At 41.4% G+C, this 19239-nt stretch overlaps 1 protein-coding gene across 1 annotated transcript; it reads left to right on the top strand.

The window, feature by feature from the left end:
* The first annotated feature begins 209 nt into the window (after nt 1–209).
* On the top strand, nt 210–650 carry LOC131293785 (RYamide receptor-like). The gene is given in 2 exon segments (XM_058321842.1): nt 210–296; nt 402–650. Coding segments are annotated over 2 exon segments (336 nt in total).
* The last annotated feature ends 18589 nt before the right edge of the window (nt 651–19239 follow it).

The following is a 19239-nucleotide window of genomic DNA, read 5'->3' as shown; positions in this document are numbered from 1 at the left end:
ATTTCCTCGGGGGTCGGGGGTTGTAACATTGTCATGGCAATTTCCACCGCGTAACAAAGGGCACTTTTTGTTTGCGAACCGAACTTTTCTTCCACAAGGCTTTACAAAAGACGGACTTTTTAAAAACGTGGTTATGGTTGTTTGAAAAAATAATAATCAACGCACTACTGGGTCCGAACTAACTTGCACATCATCTCTCATATTCGCAGATGATCAAGATGATGGTAACCGTGGTGATCGTGTTTACGTTCTGCTGGCTTCCCTTCAACTGGGAGGGGTAGTGAGAGTTCGCCGTCGTTTTCGGCAATAGGTGCAATGGCATACGGATTCGTTTATATAGGATCGGTAGGCGATTCCACCTAGTGTTTTCTTTAAAATTACCTCGCGCGTCCCTCTTTCAGTTGATGAAGCTGGAAGCGTCGTGGGACCTGCTGCCATACTTCTGGTTCGCCTTTCACTGGCTCGCCATGTCGCACAGCTGCTACAACCCGATCATCTACTGCTACATGAACGCATACTTCCGCAGCGACTTCATTCTGGTGCTGCACGGCGTGCCGGGCATGCAGCAGATCTGCTGCCGCATTAGTCACTCGCCGCCGGCCATCACACGCAACGTGGGTTCCAGCGTTGCCCTCGTCGGTAAGTATTAACACGTCCCCCCAGCCAACCTGCAGCCGAGAAAGCCCGGCATAAGGCTCGGCAGCAGGGAGGAAATGCCCTGCGCAAGGAAATCGGGATTACGGAGAAAAGTAATCTGTTCAGGATGGAACTAGATCAGCAAAGCCCCGATTTAACCACCTTTATGACCCTATTCGGGCGTTTTCGCTGGAACAGAGTCCCTTTTTGGACTGAACAATGCTCCAGAAATATTTCAGCGGAAGATGGTCCAGATTGTTGGCGGCAAAATAGGCGTGGAGATAATACTTTGATGATATAGCCGTTGCAGGAGCAGACGAAGAGGAACATGATAATATCTTGTCTCAGGTCATGACACAACAATGTCAAATTCAACGTTGACAAATTGCAATGCCGCACGAATTGTGTTTAATTTATAGGAAACACCATAGTCAGAGCCAAAACGGAAATGCAAAAAACCTGAACATGTACACGAAGTTTGCCAGGTTTCTTGGATTATGCAAATACCTCGCCAAATTTATTCCAAGCCTATCCAAACACACAGCACATCTATGATGTCACATGGGAATGTAATGAGGAACACGATGTTGAATTTAGAAACCTATTGAAAATGATTACTGAAGCTCCTGGTCCAGCCCTTTTTGATCCTAGCAAACCTCCAACAATACAAACAGATAGTTCCAAAGATGGATTGGGATGCGTGCTGCTCCAAGAAAACGACCCTGTTGCTTATGCATCGAGAACACTGACAAATGGCAATAGTTTTCGCGTGTCAACAATTCCATTACTTTGTGTATGGTCGAGAGTTTATGGTTCAGTCCGACCACAAGCCATTAGAAACACTCGTAAAAAGAAATATAGATGATGTAACGCCCAGGTTGCAGCGCATGTTTTTGGCGCTCCTCAAGTATCCGGGACTTCGATGGATTCCTCCGGAAGATCTATGATCCGCTTTGTTCGTAGAACAGTCCTCGGATCTTTTGGGATGTTCATATCCGTTTTTGCACGAAACATTTCCAGCATTCGTCCAACGGTTGCAAGTGACTCGTTCCCAGTTAACGCCCAGTATCGTACACACTCTGCATCTGGCATCTTGGCATAATCGGGACCATCTTCTTCATCATCTGCGGAATTTTCCTCGTCGTCCATCGCATTCTCTTCATCACTACTCTCTTCATCGTCCGTAACAAAGTCCATTTCGTATACCTGAGTGTCAGAGAAAAGCGGATCCAATTGTTCAGTTGGTTCCTCATCTGGCAAATCGATAGAAGGCAACAATAATTGGTCCGACGAAGCCGAAACTTAAATGAAATCAAAGCGATGGTATACATCAGTTTTGCTCGATTCCCGATACAAATGAAACTAAATTATTACATTACACATAATAATCTACATTACCTACATAAGATTATTTACCCGACAACTCGGTTGGTGCTACAACCTTCACAAAGCTATCCGTTGTCTCGGATTTCGGCATCAATCTTGCAACGCGCTTGTAAAAGGCACCGGACCTGCGTTGTGCTTGCAAAATGCGATTTTTTCCGCACAATGCGCAACAGCTGAAGGATGCGGTCCTCGATTACTCGGTCCTTTAAAGTTATAACATGCGTATCTTAACTTATGAATTAAAAAATCTGCTACCATACGGTATTTAACTTTAACCAGATTTGTGGATCCAACTTTTTTCCACTATATTAGTCAAAGTGGACATTGAGATCATCTCTGATTTGCCCCTCCCCGTCCAGGAAATATCAAAGCATAACTCGGGTTTTATGAGTGCTTTCAGTACCCTTGTCATCCTTTGCTACGGTTCTTCAACATTTACCATAGTTTGTAGCCAATTCACTATATCCGTTTTATACGCTGGCTCTGCTTCTAGACGCCTATTTTTAACAATTGGACTAATTGTTCAGTGGTAGAAATTTGAAGAAATTCATAGTCCTTCAAAGTTTGTGCAGGAACTGGAGTGACCTGCGTAAATAAGGCGGCTATCGATGCCTCCACTCTGACCAATTGATTCCACCATTGATTCGTAAAATGCTGCATTTTCTCTGTGGAAGGATTTCCTCACAATTATTAAAAAACATTAAACAACCAAAATATCATTTTTACCTTGTACAATCTTCCGCATGATTCCAGCGGTCAGTGGTGTGTTGTCTGATATTAGTTGACTAGACACTCCTTATTTCAGCTGACTCGGGCCTAGGAAGAAACGAAACAATAAGCAAAATATAAAACTACGAAAGGTTTTCTAAACTCACCAGGAGTAGCGGGAGAAGAACGACCAGAAAGTTTAGCAGGAAGTAAAATCACTTTTTGATTCAGCTGACTCGGGCCTAGGAAGAAACGAAACATTAACCAAAATATAAAACTACGAAAGATTTTCTAAACTCACCAGGCGTAACGGAATTAGAAATATGCTTTAGACAAAGCGGTTTGGTGCCTTTGGACCTGTGAATGAAGCTATTTTGGTTTGAAAACGCAACTAAAGCATTGTTATATTTAGGTTTACCTTCAATTATATCTTCCTCTGTGAGGACCAACTCTTCCAAAATCTGACGCTTCTTGGCCGGTCCTAAACATGTCATTCGATGCAATATCCATCGCTGGAAATTAAAAAAAAATTAAAGACATGTTACGAAATTGCACTAGGTGAATTTTTTAAAACATATTTGCTCTATATATATAGGCATAGTATCATCTCCAGTTACAACGGCACCAACGGTTCAACGCAATTATCGTGCATCGCGAACTTCAACGATCACAACCCACCCGGGTTCAAAACAGCTCAACGGCCGTACACAAAGGTAATTGAATGGAAAAGTACTGACCTAACCGAACTGTCTCTCTCTCTCCCACAGAAATACGAAGCAAGAAAATCGACCGCTCGCGAACACACGGAAGTACCGCAGAAGAAACAACACCTACTCGTTCACAGTCAATATACGACTGACTAACTGGCTTGACAGGTGTAGAAATCGCAAAATCGCGAAAAGGATCACAATTGCATATGAATATGCAGAAAACAACACAAATAAATCTGACATTTACGAATTTAAATTTTAATACACAATACGCTCATTACCACAAACTTTATGTACCGAAAATCCCGTCATTGTGATATCACGGTGTCATGAAATATCACTCGTTTTGCTACCGGTGTGGAGCTTGTACAAGCCGGCTCCGCAACACCTTTTCCACAAAGTCGCTGGATACAGGATTTACGTTTCCCGCTACCCGTTAAATCAGCATAAAAATGTTTTTGAATGAACAAAAAGGTATTTTGGGAATAGGATGCCCAACTCCTGTCCAGCTGCATGCTGCGAAAAGGATGCGACTGAACAGGGAGTCTATGGTTCTAGCAAAACGAGTTTTCGCATCTAGATGTAAGACTCCCTGCTTCAGGTGCGCTACCATTTCCGCAGCATATGAAGCGTCCGTGCCAAGGCATTCCTCTAATTCTTCTAGCTGCTCCTGCGTCTCCAGCGTTGAAAAATTTGAGGATCTTATGGCGGAGCGATGGACCGTCAGCAACTCCACAGCCTGCTCCAAAGCCACCTGGAGATGGGTCACGGCCTTGCGAAGGACGCGGACCTCTTCTCGTAGTTCAGTGTGGCTGCAACATGGACGGAGAGGAGGACTAAAAGCAGGATGAGGACTAGGAGCGGTGTGAGAAGGAGTAGAGGAGACTGGGATAGAGGATTTGGAGAGGTGTCTTTCAGGAGGCGGGCCAAAACTGAAAGGATCCGTAACAGCTTCGAGCCTCGCTAAGCTGTTACTTCCTTGCGGAGCCGGCGTTGGCTGCAACGGCGTAGCGGGGGTCACGGAAATGCAATGAGATGATCGCAGTGGCGATGCCGGCGTGGACGGCGTGAAAAAAAATTAAAGGCGGTGGTGCGGTGTGCTGCAACGGCGCAGCGGGGGTCACGGGAATGCGATGTGATGATCGCGGTGGCGGTGCCGTACTACTCTTGGAAACCACTAACGGAATTAGTGGGGGTGGTGACTGGTTTGATTGATCCATTCGTTTGATGGTGCGTAAATCAAAACCAGATTATAAGCCCGGTATACGTGACACGAACCGTGGTCTCAACGATAACTACAGCAACTTGGATATGTTAGCAGTGGTGTTCAATACCAAACTGGCGACACCACGCGCACTCGAAAAACGTACGAAACGGAAAACATGTAAGTAACAAATAAACCGAGAAGAATTGGAACGACACTACCGGTAATTCTAATCAGTTCGAGCCATTTCGAATGCGTTGCCAACCATAGGCGCATTAAGGCATGCTTTTTCACCTCCCGGAGGAGTTACGTTGGGCACATGCCATACGACACCAGTTCCCACGAGCAAGCAGAATACGCCGACTCAGCAGATCCACCGAGACGCGCACCACCGGTTCCCACGGGCTGCACCAGACGCCGAATCGGCTTTGTCTAACTGTCCCTAGCTGTGAGTGTGCGCGAACTGCTGATCACAAAATTAATTGTTAGTATGTTAGGATTAATCAGTTCCTTCGTCACGCAATTTCGGGTGAGCTGCTGGAATTTGGTGCATGCACTCGATTATCAACACTTTCGTACTTTTGCACACTTATCACTACTTCTAGTAATTCACTCAATTGTATTTTGCTCCCATGATGATGTATGTACTTACTAAAAGTTGCGTTACAGGCGGATTCAACGGCTGAATACATTTAACCAACTTGTAACGCAATTTCGGGCAAGCAGCTTAAATTTGCGCATGCGCTCGATTATCAACACTTTTGTACTTTTGTACACTTATCATTACTTCTAGTAAGTCACTCAATTGTATTGTGCTCCCATGATGATGTACGTACTAAAAGATGCGTTACAGGGCATTAAAATGGATGAATACTTTTACACAACCTTTTACGAAATTTCGGGCAAGCTGCTGGAATTTGGTGCATGCTGTCGATTATCAACACTTTCGTACTTTTGCACACTTATCAATACTTCTAGTAAGTCACTCAATTGTATTGTACTCCCATGATGATGTACTTACTAAAAGTTGCGTTACAGGCGGGTTTAGTGGCTGAACACATTTAACCAACCTGTAACGCAATTTCTGGCAAGCAGCTGGAATTGGGTGCATGAGCACGATTATCAACAGTTTCGTACTTTTGTACACTTATCACTACTTCTTGTAAGTCACTCAATTATATTGTGCTCCCACGATGATTTACTTTTTTAATTATCCGAAGTTAGGATTAATCATCAGAGTGTGGGCTCAACAAAAGCGGGGCATTTAAACTTCGTATCAATTTCAAATGCAATTTCAATTTCGTTTATTAATTTATCTGGCCTTATGGCCTACATAAATCTTAAGACTAGACTTAACAATTAAACGCGAACATAGCGTAAAATATTATAAACCGAATCCGCAGTCATATTAAAGTCCAAGGAATGCGTCAAGTTATACGCGGAAGCCATCCGGAGCAAAGGGTCACGAGCACAAAAAACATTACGACGAAAAGGAACGCTTAACAAAGATCTAGATCTGAGGGATCGACTTGGTGCGTAGAAATCAATTTCTGCCAGAAGAAACGGGGCATCAATTTGGTCAGTTAGCAATTTTTGTAGAAAAACAACCTCGGAAATCGTCCTCCGGCGTTCCAGCGTGTTAATACCAAGCAGCAGGCACCGAGTCGGGTAGTCCGGCAGGGACGCACCGTTCCACCAGGGAAGACGGGCAAGAGCAACTCGAGTAAACCTGCGTTGGACAGCTTCTAATCGATCGATCCTATTTCTGTGCACAGGTGACCAAACCACAGACGCAAATTCGACAACGGGTAACACTAAACTGCAGTATAATGACTTAAGGCACATCGGATCACGGAATTCTTTGCACGCACGCAACAAAAATCCTAGCATTTGGTTCGCTTTCAGTATAGTAGCATCCACATGCGCGTTAAGGCTAAGCTTAGAGTCTAGTAAAACGCCAAGATCACGTATGACATCACAGCGAGAAAGATCAGAGTCACAAAGCTTGTAGTTGAAAGTAATCGGTGACTTTTTTCGCGTAAACGAGATGACAGAACATTTACTAACATTAAGTGACAAACCGTTGGATAAACACTAACAGTAAAAGACATTCAAACAGTTCTGGAGTTGAAAGCAGTCACTTGTGTCGCGAATAGTCAAGTACAGTTTTAGGTCGTCAGCGTATAATAACATGGAACAATGATCTATGGCTAGGGTGACGTCATTAATAAATATAATAAATAAGAGGGGTCCAAGAATGCTGCCCTGAGGTACCCCGGTCTGATTTGAAAACGCGTCTGACAAACTGTCGCAAATCTTAACTCGTTACTTAACGGCGTTAAAACTTAATGTTGACGGTATCGAAAGCAGCGTTGAAGTCAGTATAGACAGCATCAACTTGCAATCCCTTGTCAAGTTGTTGAAAGCAGAAGTGCGTGAATTGCACCAAGTTAGTCGTAATTGAGCGTCCACTCAAAAATCCATGCTGCTCAGGAGCGATGTATCCCTGGACTCCACGGAGAAGGTGGCGATGAATGAGCAGCTCGAATAGTTTACTGCAGGCACATAACATCGAAATACCACGATAATTGGAGATGATGGTGCGGTCAGCCTTTTTATAAACAGGAAAATTCCAAGCCTGTTTCCAACGAGCAGGAAAACAACCATCCCGAAGTGATTTATTGAAAATAGCTGTCAGAGGAGCAGCCAACGCATTGATGCAGCAGAACAAAACTATGCGTGGGATGTGAGCTGGACCGGCAGCAGCTGATGATTTAAGCGAGGAGGCAGCGGCTATAACCTCGTCAGTAGTGAAGACGGGCAGGGAAACATCAACCACATCCTGGGTAACATATCGCAAGGCAGCGTTGAAGTTGGGGTTTTGCCCGGATAGATCACCGTACGTTGTTTTCAAGTGATCGGCAAAAGCACCAGAAATCTCAGAGCTACCGTTGAATGCAACATCGTTAAGGAACATACGGGTCGGCAAGCTGTTATATTTCCGTTTTTTGTTGATGAAGCTCCAATAAGCTTTTGGGTTTGCGTTGAAACTAGTATCGTATTGCGCACTTAAGTGCACAGCTGTTTTAACGGAACTCGAGCAGTGCGGATCCGCAGGCCTCGAGGCATTTAAACCTCTGGCGGAGCGAATTCGTATGGCCAACGTGTTTCGGCTTTTGCTCTTCACATAGGGATCATCGCGCTGGAACAAACCTGAGCGAATTGATGGGCGCGGGAGGGTGAAATTTCTGGCGGTGGCGAGACGTGGGACTTTCTGCGTTGGTGTAAAAGAGGCAAGGATATCGCCATCTCGCTCTTGCCCATTAATTTCCTATCTCGACCCGAAGCTTTTGGCGGTAGGGTATGTGCGTCACTCCGAGCTCGGAACAGAATCACTACGCGAATCCATCACTACGAGCAAGATCAACAAGAAAAAACAAGTCCAAACACGTTCAGCTGCACTCGCAAGGACCTTCCTCGCGTAAACTGTTCACACCTCACTTGCTCTGCTCGCTACGATCACGGTCACTTTTTACATTCATCGAAGCACGGGGTTTCGACTTATTTTTTCTTATGTTCTAAATCTCTTTCACTCTGTTGCTTCGCAAGGCATTCGCTCCGCACCAGTTCAGGTTTCTACATCATCATCATCGCGTCAGCTTTTTCTTCCGTTCGGCTTCGTCAGGGGGAGCGTTAATCGCTCCTCACATACGGGTTGTGCACACATACGAAATCCCCTCAGTGGATGTGGTGGTCTTATTGCTTCGCTGTAAACGCTTCATTTCCTTTGACCCAGCAGTGTTGGTGGACAACGCGATATCCATACTAGAAGCGAAAGGGCAAGTGGGGGGTCGTATGAGCCTATTGTGAAACCAGTGAGCTGTAAACATAACACTGAAGCTTACCGAAGTTTCGAGGAACTTCATCGTACCTACATTCATTCATCATACATACATTTGTAAGCCCACGTCTATCGGCGTCTGGGACATTTGGTGTGGTTTTCTCCCGGGAAGGAAAGCCACTTAATGATACAGTGCTTATGACGCGTCGGGAGAAGCACAATAATTGCATCTATCATTCAGCGCCGACTGGCAGATGCCACATCGTTCATCGTCCATGTTCGGTTTCGAGCATTGAGTGGAATAGAAAAGCGGTATTAAATATCTGGCTTCGCTTCTTCCAATTTTTCCGAGAACAAATCGACGAGATCAACTGATGTAAAGCGCAAACACCTTTGTGACGTCTGCAAGGCATTACTGCAACATTAGTTTATAGTGACGTGCTGTCTTCTTTACTCATATGATGTAATGCCGTTTGTACGGCGGAAGATTGGAACATGGGCTTTTAAACGGGTTGGGGTAGGTTGCTCACGTCCGACTGTACAATCAGTTCGGTATTGATTCTTCGAACCAGTGGCGGATTGAACGGAGCCGTCATTCTTTAGAATTAATCAACATTCATTAATGCGGGGTTAGTTTTGCTATCATGGGTATTATATGTATTTTTCTGTATTCTACAGAAAATGATTAGTAGAACCAGTGACGGCGGCCTTAAAATGTGTTAACTGCGTGTTGGCGGGTTCAAAGAGGAGCACGGAACATTCTGCTTTTAGTAGTGAGTGCCCTAAATACAAAAAAAGGTATCAAAGATTGCTAATCTGATCATGAAGCTTTGCTTTTAAACTTGAATGATGAACGTTTTAGGACAGTAAAAAAAAACAAAACAAGTTAAATGCTGGAATAGGTACTCTAAAGAGGGTCTTTGACAGGCGGTCACATTGGGATTACAGAGGGAAACTACAAATTTTCATGAAGCTGCAGATCTATTGAAGGATACACTAAAAACTTCCTAAAAAGGAAGTGTACAAAACATTTGTTCGGACTAATCTGGCTTCACATTGGTTTGAGTACACTAAAGTAAGAAACGAGTACAGTAGGCCTTTCATCACATTTATTTCTTAAGTCTGAACAATTCTACCAAATGTTAATGCATAACTTTCAAATAATCCAATGGAAAGTTAATTTTAATGTATTCAAAAATAATTTTTTTTAATAGGGTAAGTGCACCCATAGTGGAGCTAGTACCAATAGTGGTTGTAGTGGAATAAAATCCTAGCTCTACACCGATATATATACAATGGAGTTATTTGTGCTGCTATGAAATGTTCTTTGATCTTTTGAGAGGTGTTCAAAAGATGAACCATCCCATTCCGTAACATAGAAGCGCCAAAATTCATATTTTTTAAACAGGTTGTCCCAACATGCTGCATTCCTTAAGAATCTATAACGAATATCATGATTTTCTTAAGGCTAGAAATCACTATAAAACCATTAAATTTATATGATTTCGCTACTTACATACCCCAATATAATTGATTTACGTAAGCTTAGTGCATTTTAGCATAATTTTATTATATTTTCATAGTTTTCACCATAGTGCCACTATAGGCACAAAAACCGGAGTTGTTCCTATAGTAGCCATAGATTTTTTTCACAATTAACACACAGGAGAAAGGAACGAGTATATTTTAGTTTTATTCCGTTTTTGGTCAATATAATAAGGTAAATGTAGTGATTTCATTCTGTTTCTACAAAATAAACAAAGCGGAACTGGAGAGAATCGAAAAAGCCATACTTAGACGGCGTAAACAGGAGGAGGAGGCTCAGCGGAAAAAGCAGAGGAACGAAAATAGAGCATATACTATAGTTTTAGCTGTAATATTCAAAGCATTTTTTACGAATTAAAATTGGACATATTTCGGTAAAACAATACAGTCTTTTCAATGACAACGCATTGGTCAAGGAGTATTTTACCGTTCTGTTTGAAATATGCTTCAAAAATAAGTTATAGTCAAAATATATTCAAATTTTTCGTACTACCACCACTATAGGAACACGATACAAGAACTATAGGAACCATACCACCATAATAGGAGCAACCGACTAGTATGAAAAATACGCTTTTTTTCGTGTATTTTGTATGGTTTACGGTGAAAATAGATGTTTTTCAGAAGAAAAGTCTTAACACTCATAAATCAAAGTTTCAAGCGTAAAAACCGCGGTAGTTCTAGTGTTAAAAACTACTCAAAATACTTCAGTAGGGAAGTTAGCAAGCATTAGGGTAATAGCAGGGAACTGAGGAAACTTCTTAAAAACATGTTGAAACCCGACGAGAATACCGCTTCATGCGTGAAATTCGAAAACTGTCTCGAGTCCGATGAGGCGATGAACGCAGGAAGGAACAACAACATTCGAACGGTAGATGAACCAGTCGAGCTGAGACAAGTTGATGCTCCCAGGCATAGATTTTCTTTTCAACCAATAGACACGAGCAAGCCTAGGCAGATATGTTTTGACCTGACCAAAACGGCAGGAATAGGGAATGTAAATGCAAAAACTTTGCAGGATTGCTTTCATGTAGCGGGGGAGACGCTCCTGGATTTGATTAACCAATCGATGGAGAGGGGTGTTTTTCCGGAGGCATTGAAGGAGTCATTGGTTGTACCTATTCCTAAGCTGACTTCCGCCCCATCAACATACTTCACACTGTCGAGAAAGTCCTGGAGGTTGTGATCAAAGACCAATTGGTTCAATACCTGGATCGGACCGGCGTGCTCGCCCGGGAGCTGTCGGGGTATCGGGAAGGACATTCCTGTGAAACCGCACTGAACCTGGTGCTTGCGAAGTGGAATGGGAACACCTAACGATTCGGTATAGAGGGTAGGGAACTCCATTGGTTCACTGATTATCTGACAAGTGGAACCCAGAGGACAATTTTCAAAAAATCTAACCTAAATCCTATTGAAAACACCCTTGCAACATCCACAAGAAAGTGTTCTTGGACCAATTTTGTTTATGGTACACATAAATGACATGAAGCAGGTCTTAAGTTCCTGCGAGATAAATCGTTTTGCTGGTGACACAGTAATATTTATATTGCGAAATGACGTGAAACAGGCAAAGTCCCTTTTAAATGCAGGTGGCCCTGGATGGCTGGTTGAAATACAAAAAATGTGCATTAAACGTTAGTAAAACACACTATATGGTAATGTTGAGGAGGGAGTGAATCGGCCAGGCTTTGGACGACGGGCTTAAATTCAGCGCACATATTGATGGGGTCATCGCTAAGCAGGCAAAGAAGTGTGGTGTTATAAGTAGACTGGGGAACAACCTAAACTTTTTTGGGAAAGTTCACCACAAAGCAATATTTCTTACAGTATTTTAAAATATCTAATTTTCCACCCGCCAGCTTTATTGAGAGCAATTCCTGACGCAATATTCAAAACATATACAGTGACCGGCAGGAAAAAGTGCCCACTTCGAATTTTGTTGCTTTTCGCTCAATATTTTTTTCTCAATCCAACTAAATATACTGCAAGTATTTTTCGTATATTGATTAACATATTTCATATAAGATCCACTAATGAGTAAGCGAAAACAAACATATTTTGATTTTGAGAAAAAAATAATAAAAAAAAGTATCTAAAAAAACAGTTGTCAGTGCGCATAATCAAAAATCTTACTAGGTAGCTCGGCATGAATAATATTTTCTTCGTCATTTTGTGCTAGTGTGTCCGCAACGAACTGACCGATGCCCTCATAACTGTTCCTGTTGTTGACAATAGATACTATATTGCCGATTGATGTTTCCAACGGTTCCAAGTTATCGAACACTCGCGCATCTTGATGCGTTCTTTTGCATTTCGAAGGCCCTGGTGTTCCGTTGGAATTAGAGATACAAGGACCCAAGCAGCGAAAATTAAAGGTTTCGTTAAAGTTTTCGGAAATATTTACGGTTCACGAAACAATTTCCGCTGACTTTATAGAACGTCTCTTGTTCCGGATTATAAAGCTCATTGCTGGAAGATGGATTAAATAATGAAGATGATGGATTGCATAATGATTAGATGATGAATAGATTGCAGCATAAGGATTAAAAATGCAAAATGAAATGAGTAAAAAAACACAAATGAATACGTTGTGTTGAGTGAAGTTTTCTAAAAGTGAATTGAAAACTTAGTACAATGTACTCAAGAGATCTGTTGATATCGAAAATATTTTAAATTAATGTTTTCCTACATTTATGTTTGCCAGTTTCTCTTTACATCCTGAACTGGAGTTTTTGCAGGACAATACGTCTCAAGATCTTTCCCTCTCAGCTAATATTGAAGTTTTTAAGAGCATAGAAACGTTAAGATACAATCCAGTACTCTTGATGCAGATTGTCATTGCAGAGACTCTCACCATAGCGACAAACGAGCGAGTTCTGCAAGAGCAATAAACGTCTTAAAAGATTGTTGTAAAATCTCAATGTAAGAGCTGGAGAAATAGATTTCGTTGCATAGACCTGTAACCGGGCCGTTTTACCTAGTTTTACCAAAATTGCCCACCGTTGTCCATCTTCTTAATCTCCTTCCCGGTGTCCTTCTTAGTGCCTAGCAATTTTCTAGTCAAATGGTAAACGGATGTTTACCTTTTTGAACAAGTGCAGCACCATATTAACCGATTGCACGGTTGGTTTGTGTGTATTTGCCCAATGTCGAATACCTTCGATGAGAGACATGACATCAAAACTCTCGTTTATTTCTTCCTATTCATCAACACTGCCATCTTTACTGGTCTCTTCATCGCTATTATATGAAACCTCGTCTTCCTCTTCACTCTCCATCTCTGACATGTCAACATCTTCTGCTGACATGCCTCCTGCCAGAGGATCGGGAACTGGACCATTTCCTTCGGAAATGCTTTCATAGCCAGCTGGGGGTGGAACTATAAATTAAGAATTAAAGTGTTATGTGTACATTCACTAGCTATGATTTCCAGAACATACCTGACCTCCTTGCTGCTTTCAGCTCTTCTAACTCGCAAACATTGCTAGCTCATGTTTTTTAACACGTTTATAAACGTATTAAGTTTTTAAACTTAAAAACGTCGTAGTTTACAAGAAAATAGCGCTTAATCAGGAAAGCACTCAAATCAACACAAAAGATAATTATCAGCCACTATCAACAACCGTGAGATCGAACCACTGCCAGCAAATCCTACACAAATAATAAAATCGTATGCGTGATACTAAGAGTAATTTAAATAAAATTTTAGTATATTTCGAGTGGTGAGGAAGGAACGACGGGGGATGCTGGGCAGAGAAATAAAGCGGTTTGCCAAATATTTAAGGAAGAAATTAAAGGCATCATTGGGAGAAGAGAAGAGAACCATTGAAGAAAGGGAATTCTAAGCGTAAGGCTGAGCTTCGTGCAAGACTGGGTACTGACTTCTTCCACTTGGATACTGCCTTCTGTTGACGGTTCCAACCGGTTAAATTTAAACGAACCGTTGTTTTCACAACAGCAATATTGCAATGAAATACGCATAGAAATATTGCAATGACTTGCATTGAAATAATGCATCCGTCTATCAGCAGCTGTAATCTTGATATGTTATTGGTTTCATAATGAATTTTCAGTCCATACCACACCATAAACGAACGAGCTAGCGAATCAACGATGAATGCTTCGTGCATGTACCCTAATTACTTTTCCTGCAACGATGATCACTTTGACTGATCAGTTCGTCTACCAGCGGCCTCAGATATTCTTTTAAAATTAATTGTTTAGATGGCCTGCATTCAAGCACGAGACACGGCACCTACGGCGTCTCCCAAATGTTCATCAAAATTGCCCAGAGTTGAATCGGCCCACTGTCATGGAGAGAAAGTCCATCAATAGACACATTTATTGACATGTATGGAACTGTTTGTTGAATATCACTAAAATTGTAAACGATATTAAATATATTTGCTTGCTTTTGGCAGCGACAGAGTTTTGCTAATGTCTTTCAACAATGTTTACAAAAATACTATGGATTAGTATTGATAGACACTGTAATATTATGTGTGATAGTGATGTGAAGAAGAATATAAAATATATCAAGGCAACCGTGATGCCGAAAGTTCACGTGTAGATATATTATCATAAGAAATAGGAGAGGAAAAAAATATATAATATATCAGGGCAACCGTGATGCCGGAAGTTCACTTGTAGATATATTATAATATTACAACACTTTCCTATGCCACGATACCATAGTTGTCCTCCAGTTATGGGTACAATGTGTATGCTTGCTGGTTCATTCTTATATGTACCCAGTAACGTACGAGCATCTTTGGGAAACCGATACGGTGTGAACGCATTCAATACTGGATATATTGTATTGAGATCTTCGTGCGTTAGACCTCTATCGACACCCCAATCAGCAACGCACCGTTGCATGCTCTTGCCTCCGACAGGTCGTTCTTCAGCGGTTCTCGTATCGGATTCACTGTCTTCGTCGTTACTCTGGAGAAGAGAGTCCTCGCTTTCGTCATCTATTTCAACCCAATCCTTGATTTCGTTTGTCGAATCATCGTTGTTAACTTTAGTTGCATTATTTAATACACCTTGGAATACCTACCACTGACCCTTTATCCTTATCCCACATCGATAAGGAAGGAAGGGAGAGTGACGGAAGGTCGAACATTACCCTTAACGAACAATCCCCGGAAGGGAGAAAGCGAAAATCGCCGTGAGGCTTCCAAACAGCCTTTGGAACCGAGAAAACCTGCTCTTAAGGAATATATACCACTAGTATTGCGCACAGTACCGAAACGCGCAGCGCTGGACCGAGGCATAGGCACAGCATTATGGCCCTTTTGTTCCTCATTTTCCCTCTGTTGATACACGGAACTAATTTTGTACAGCGATCCCGTTCGTTGGATCTTGCTTGAGAACATTATTCCACCAAGCACTGCACTAATAAACTAACACGAAACTAAATTGCATACGGATTTATTTTGTTTTAAAAGAACAATGCGTCTACTTGTCTACCGCTGCTGCAGAAAAATGGCGCCTCGAGTAATGTTCATGTGGTGAGTTCGTCTACACTGTAGATCGTCACCGTCCATGCACACATTCAGACATTATCAGTCCCCTTGCGGCGGGGATTTTCCTTCGCCTCGCCCTCGCCTATGTTTTTGACAGATATCACTGCTTGGGTATAGTCTCTCTTGTAACACGTTGACTGCCATGTCACCCAAAAGTGGGACCGCAAAAATCAGTTCTAAATAAATGCAAATAAATGATAAAAAATAAAATAAACAAAATAAATAAAAATTATAATTAAGATAACTAAGATTTTCTCAGAATGAAAGATTTGGTATTGAGGAAATTCCTTGGAAGAACGGGTCAAGACATATATGGAGACATAAACGGGTGGAAGACATATATGGAGATTGAAGTGCTTCTCCGAGTGGAAGTTCCCTGAGAGGAACGGCACAGATGCAATGAGGTAGAATACCTCCTTTACTTAGTTCTTATCTGAGTGGAATCCTCGATTTAGTTCCCTGAGAGGAACGGCACATATGCAATGAGGTGGAAGACCTCCTTTACTAAGTGCTACTCTGAGTGGAATCCTCGATGAAGTCGAATTTGTAATTTAAAATATGTATATAGAGAAATGTTTCGTGGAGATCACGACAAATGTTACGTAGTAACGACTACCCCTCCAGAATGTTATTTCCATTGGACCACATAGATCGGAATGGACAATCTTCAGAATTTCGGTAGCTCGTTTGCCATTCAGCCAATCCGGTTCACGAGTCTAGTACAGCTAGTACAGAAATGGTAAACAAACCAGTCTACCAAGCGTAAACAACCATTCGCATTCAAACACAACTGGTGTTGTTTATTTTTAATGAAAAATAGGGCATAGAATAAAATTTAAAACAATTTTGTCATCGACAACTTGTTGACAACTTGCGGTGATACTTCACACATGAGCAATGCCAAGGCAAGCTATTTTTTTCAGAAAAACAGAGGTTGTCAAGTATTGCTTTGGTATTACCTTGGCAGGCATTGCTCATGGGTGCAAGAGCTTTAACGGATTGGCTACAATTTACCAGAATAATTACCCACCGTAAGTGATTTTTGCTTAAGTTTCGTAGCAAGATTTCTAATCGGGGTTGTTTAATATTCGCAGGAGTTAATTATTTTACTGCTGCTAATTATGGGTCTAAATAAGAGAGAACGTGGCTAATATTTTCGGAAACTACTCAAAGTGCGTACTGTTACCCATGTAAACTTTTTTCGTCATCACAGTCAAAATTGATTAAAGGGTTCAACAATTGGAGAGCAGTTTCAAGTGTGTTGTGCTATCACGAAAAATCTAAAGATCACATGAAAGCTATGTGTACTTTATACAATAGGTCCTCTAGCAAAAACAGAATAGATTCGAATTTGGTAAAAGAAGAAGAAAAGTATGAAATATATTGGAGAAAAGTGTTAAAAAGAGAAGTTTCTACCATAACATTATTAGCTCGTCTTGGTATATGAATTAGAGGGCACAATGAACAACAAGACTCAGATCGAAAGGGAAATTTTTTGACCTGTTTGGTTTTCGTGAGTGAATATGATGAATTTTTAAAGCTTCAAGGTACATAATTACAAGGTTTGTAACGGAAACAGGAAAAATATCAGAAAGATTCATAGAATTTTTCATATTGTTAAACACCATGGATCATTTCAGGAAAGCATAAAGAATTGCAGGCGCTCATCAAACAAAGTAATCCGACTGCAATGTATGTTCCTTGCGCTAGCCGCGCTAAAATTGTACAGCAGCAGTTCATTACTTCTTATTCGCCGTAACAGTTACAAACATGTGATAAACAGTTGAAAAATCGGTAAAAGAGTAAATGAGGCCCCGGGCTAGATTCTCCTCTTCCTACTGGTTCAAGTTAAGCGCCTGAAGCTATGCAAAGCGCGACGCATGCATACTTTTCAAATATTTGATCGCTAACGGTTCGCTTAAAAGAACATAACGGTTTAAACTAATCACGCAGTGGAGGGTGAATGCGGGTTAATATACTTTTACATGTTAAGTTACTGTAAGTTACTAGTAACTAAACTATACCACACATGATGGACAGCATGAAACAATGAGTTTAGCCGAAGAAATGATTTGGAAACGGCGGCGCGCCCGCAGCGAGCGAAGCGAGCGGACTGCGCTAGGTCTACCGAAAAAGAGAGTTTGTTATAGTTTTGAGAAATAAGGGGGGCCCGTGGGCCCCCCTCATACCGCACCCTTAGGTTGATTGCGTAGCCGAAATTAACGGTACACAATACGGTTCAAAAACTCGTAGGTTGAATTTAACGAATTAATGTATCACCAATTGCATACATTCAGTTTAAACGTCCACAAGAGGTGTAGCCACGATCGAAAACATGGCGGCCGGGGCCTCATTTACTCTTTTACCGAAAAATCTTTCGAACACTATTAAGATAAGCTTAAAACAATTAACATTTCAAGCTCCATTGCAGAACTTAATCTTCCAAGCAAGTTCTAAGTAGAATACAATGTAGAATGCAATATGGCATGCAACACAATTGCAAGGCAAGATAAAACGCAAAGATGCAACGTAATCACAATCAAAGCCAAACGGGCATGTACGCATATTGTAACCTGATATTGTTTACCGATAACAAATTCAACCACGAAAAAACCAAAATAACTATGCGCAATAAACCAAATGTTAAAGAAGCAATGCATGCGTAGTTGGGAATGCGTGTTCCCACGCTTTCAAGTGCATACGCCCTTAGGTAGCATACGACTCGTCTCAATATGACACCGCGAGATAATTCTCACGATTTCGAGTGCACATGCAATCGCGCCAATAAACAACATATTAAGTTCAAGGGCAAAGGAACGTTTAGAAACGCATTCAAATACAATGTATGGATTCCCACACTTTCAGGTAAAATAATGAACCCCAAATTAGGCGAACGAACATGTTCGATCATGATAGGCACGTGTAGGATCATATTAACCAAACTAACCAATCATAGTTAAGTAAACAGGAAGTTAGCCAGACAGTAAATCGATATCAAATCTATAAACGACCAATCAAAATTCAGACAAACAAAAGTGTTAAATTCAATATTATTTTCCTTATCAAAATTCTTAGAAATTCAGAACACGACCCGTGGGAACCCATTAGAAATAATCCAAAAAGAAATGTTAAACTTAAGGAAGAAATTGTACTATAAATAAAGGGCCAAAGACTGATCGAACAAGTCTCAGTTGAGCAGAAGACTCAGTTCACGGCACTCAGTTCCACAGAAACCTTGATATAGTGAAATCTCAGTTTAGAACTGAGCTCAGGCTCAGTTCCGTCCCCGTTCAAGGATGGAGTTACAAACAGCAAAGAAGTTATAGTGAAGAATAGACAAAAGGCACAGTTCGATCAGTTTAGGCAACTATAGAAATGAAACCACACTTGTGTTTTATTTCGGGACAAAGTCTCGAGAAGGAAGAACGATGGGTTTCTTACAGGTGCATAGTGATCAGTGAATTCCACCACGAGTAAAAGGCATTCTACAGTCAGCAGTGAGGCTGCTAATTCGAAGTGATAGAAGGAAGATAATATATCATGTGATAATATATCATCCGTGATGCCGAAAGTTCACGTGTAGATATATTATCATAAGAAATAGGAGTGAAGAAAATATGTAATATATCAGGGCAACCATGATGCCGGAAGTTCACGCGTAGATATATTATAATATTA

The sequence above is a fragment of the Anopheles ziemanni genome, chromosome 2 (genome assembly GCF_943734765.1).
Source record: "Anopheles ziemanni chromosome 2, idAnoZiCoDA_A2_x.2, whole genome shotgun sequence".
Lineage (NCBI taxonomy): Eukaryota > Metazoa > Arthropoda > Insecta > Diptera > Culicidae > Anopheles > Anopheles ziemanni.
Note: the sequence above shows the minus strand (reverse complement) of the source record. Positions and strands in the feature narration are given on the sequence as shown.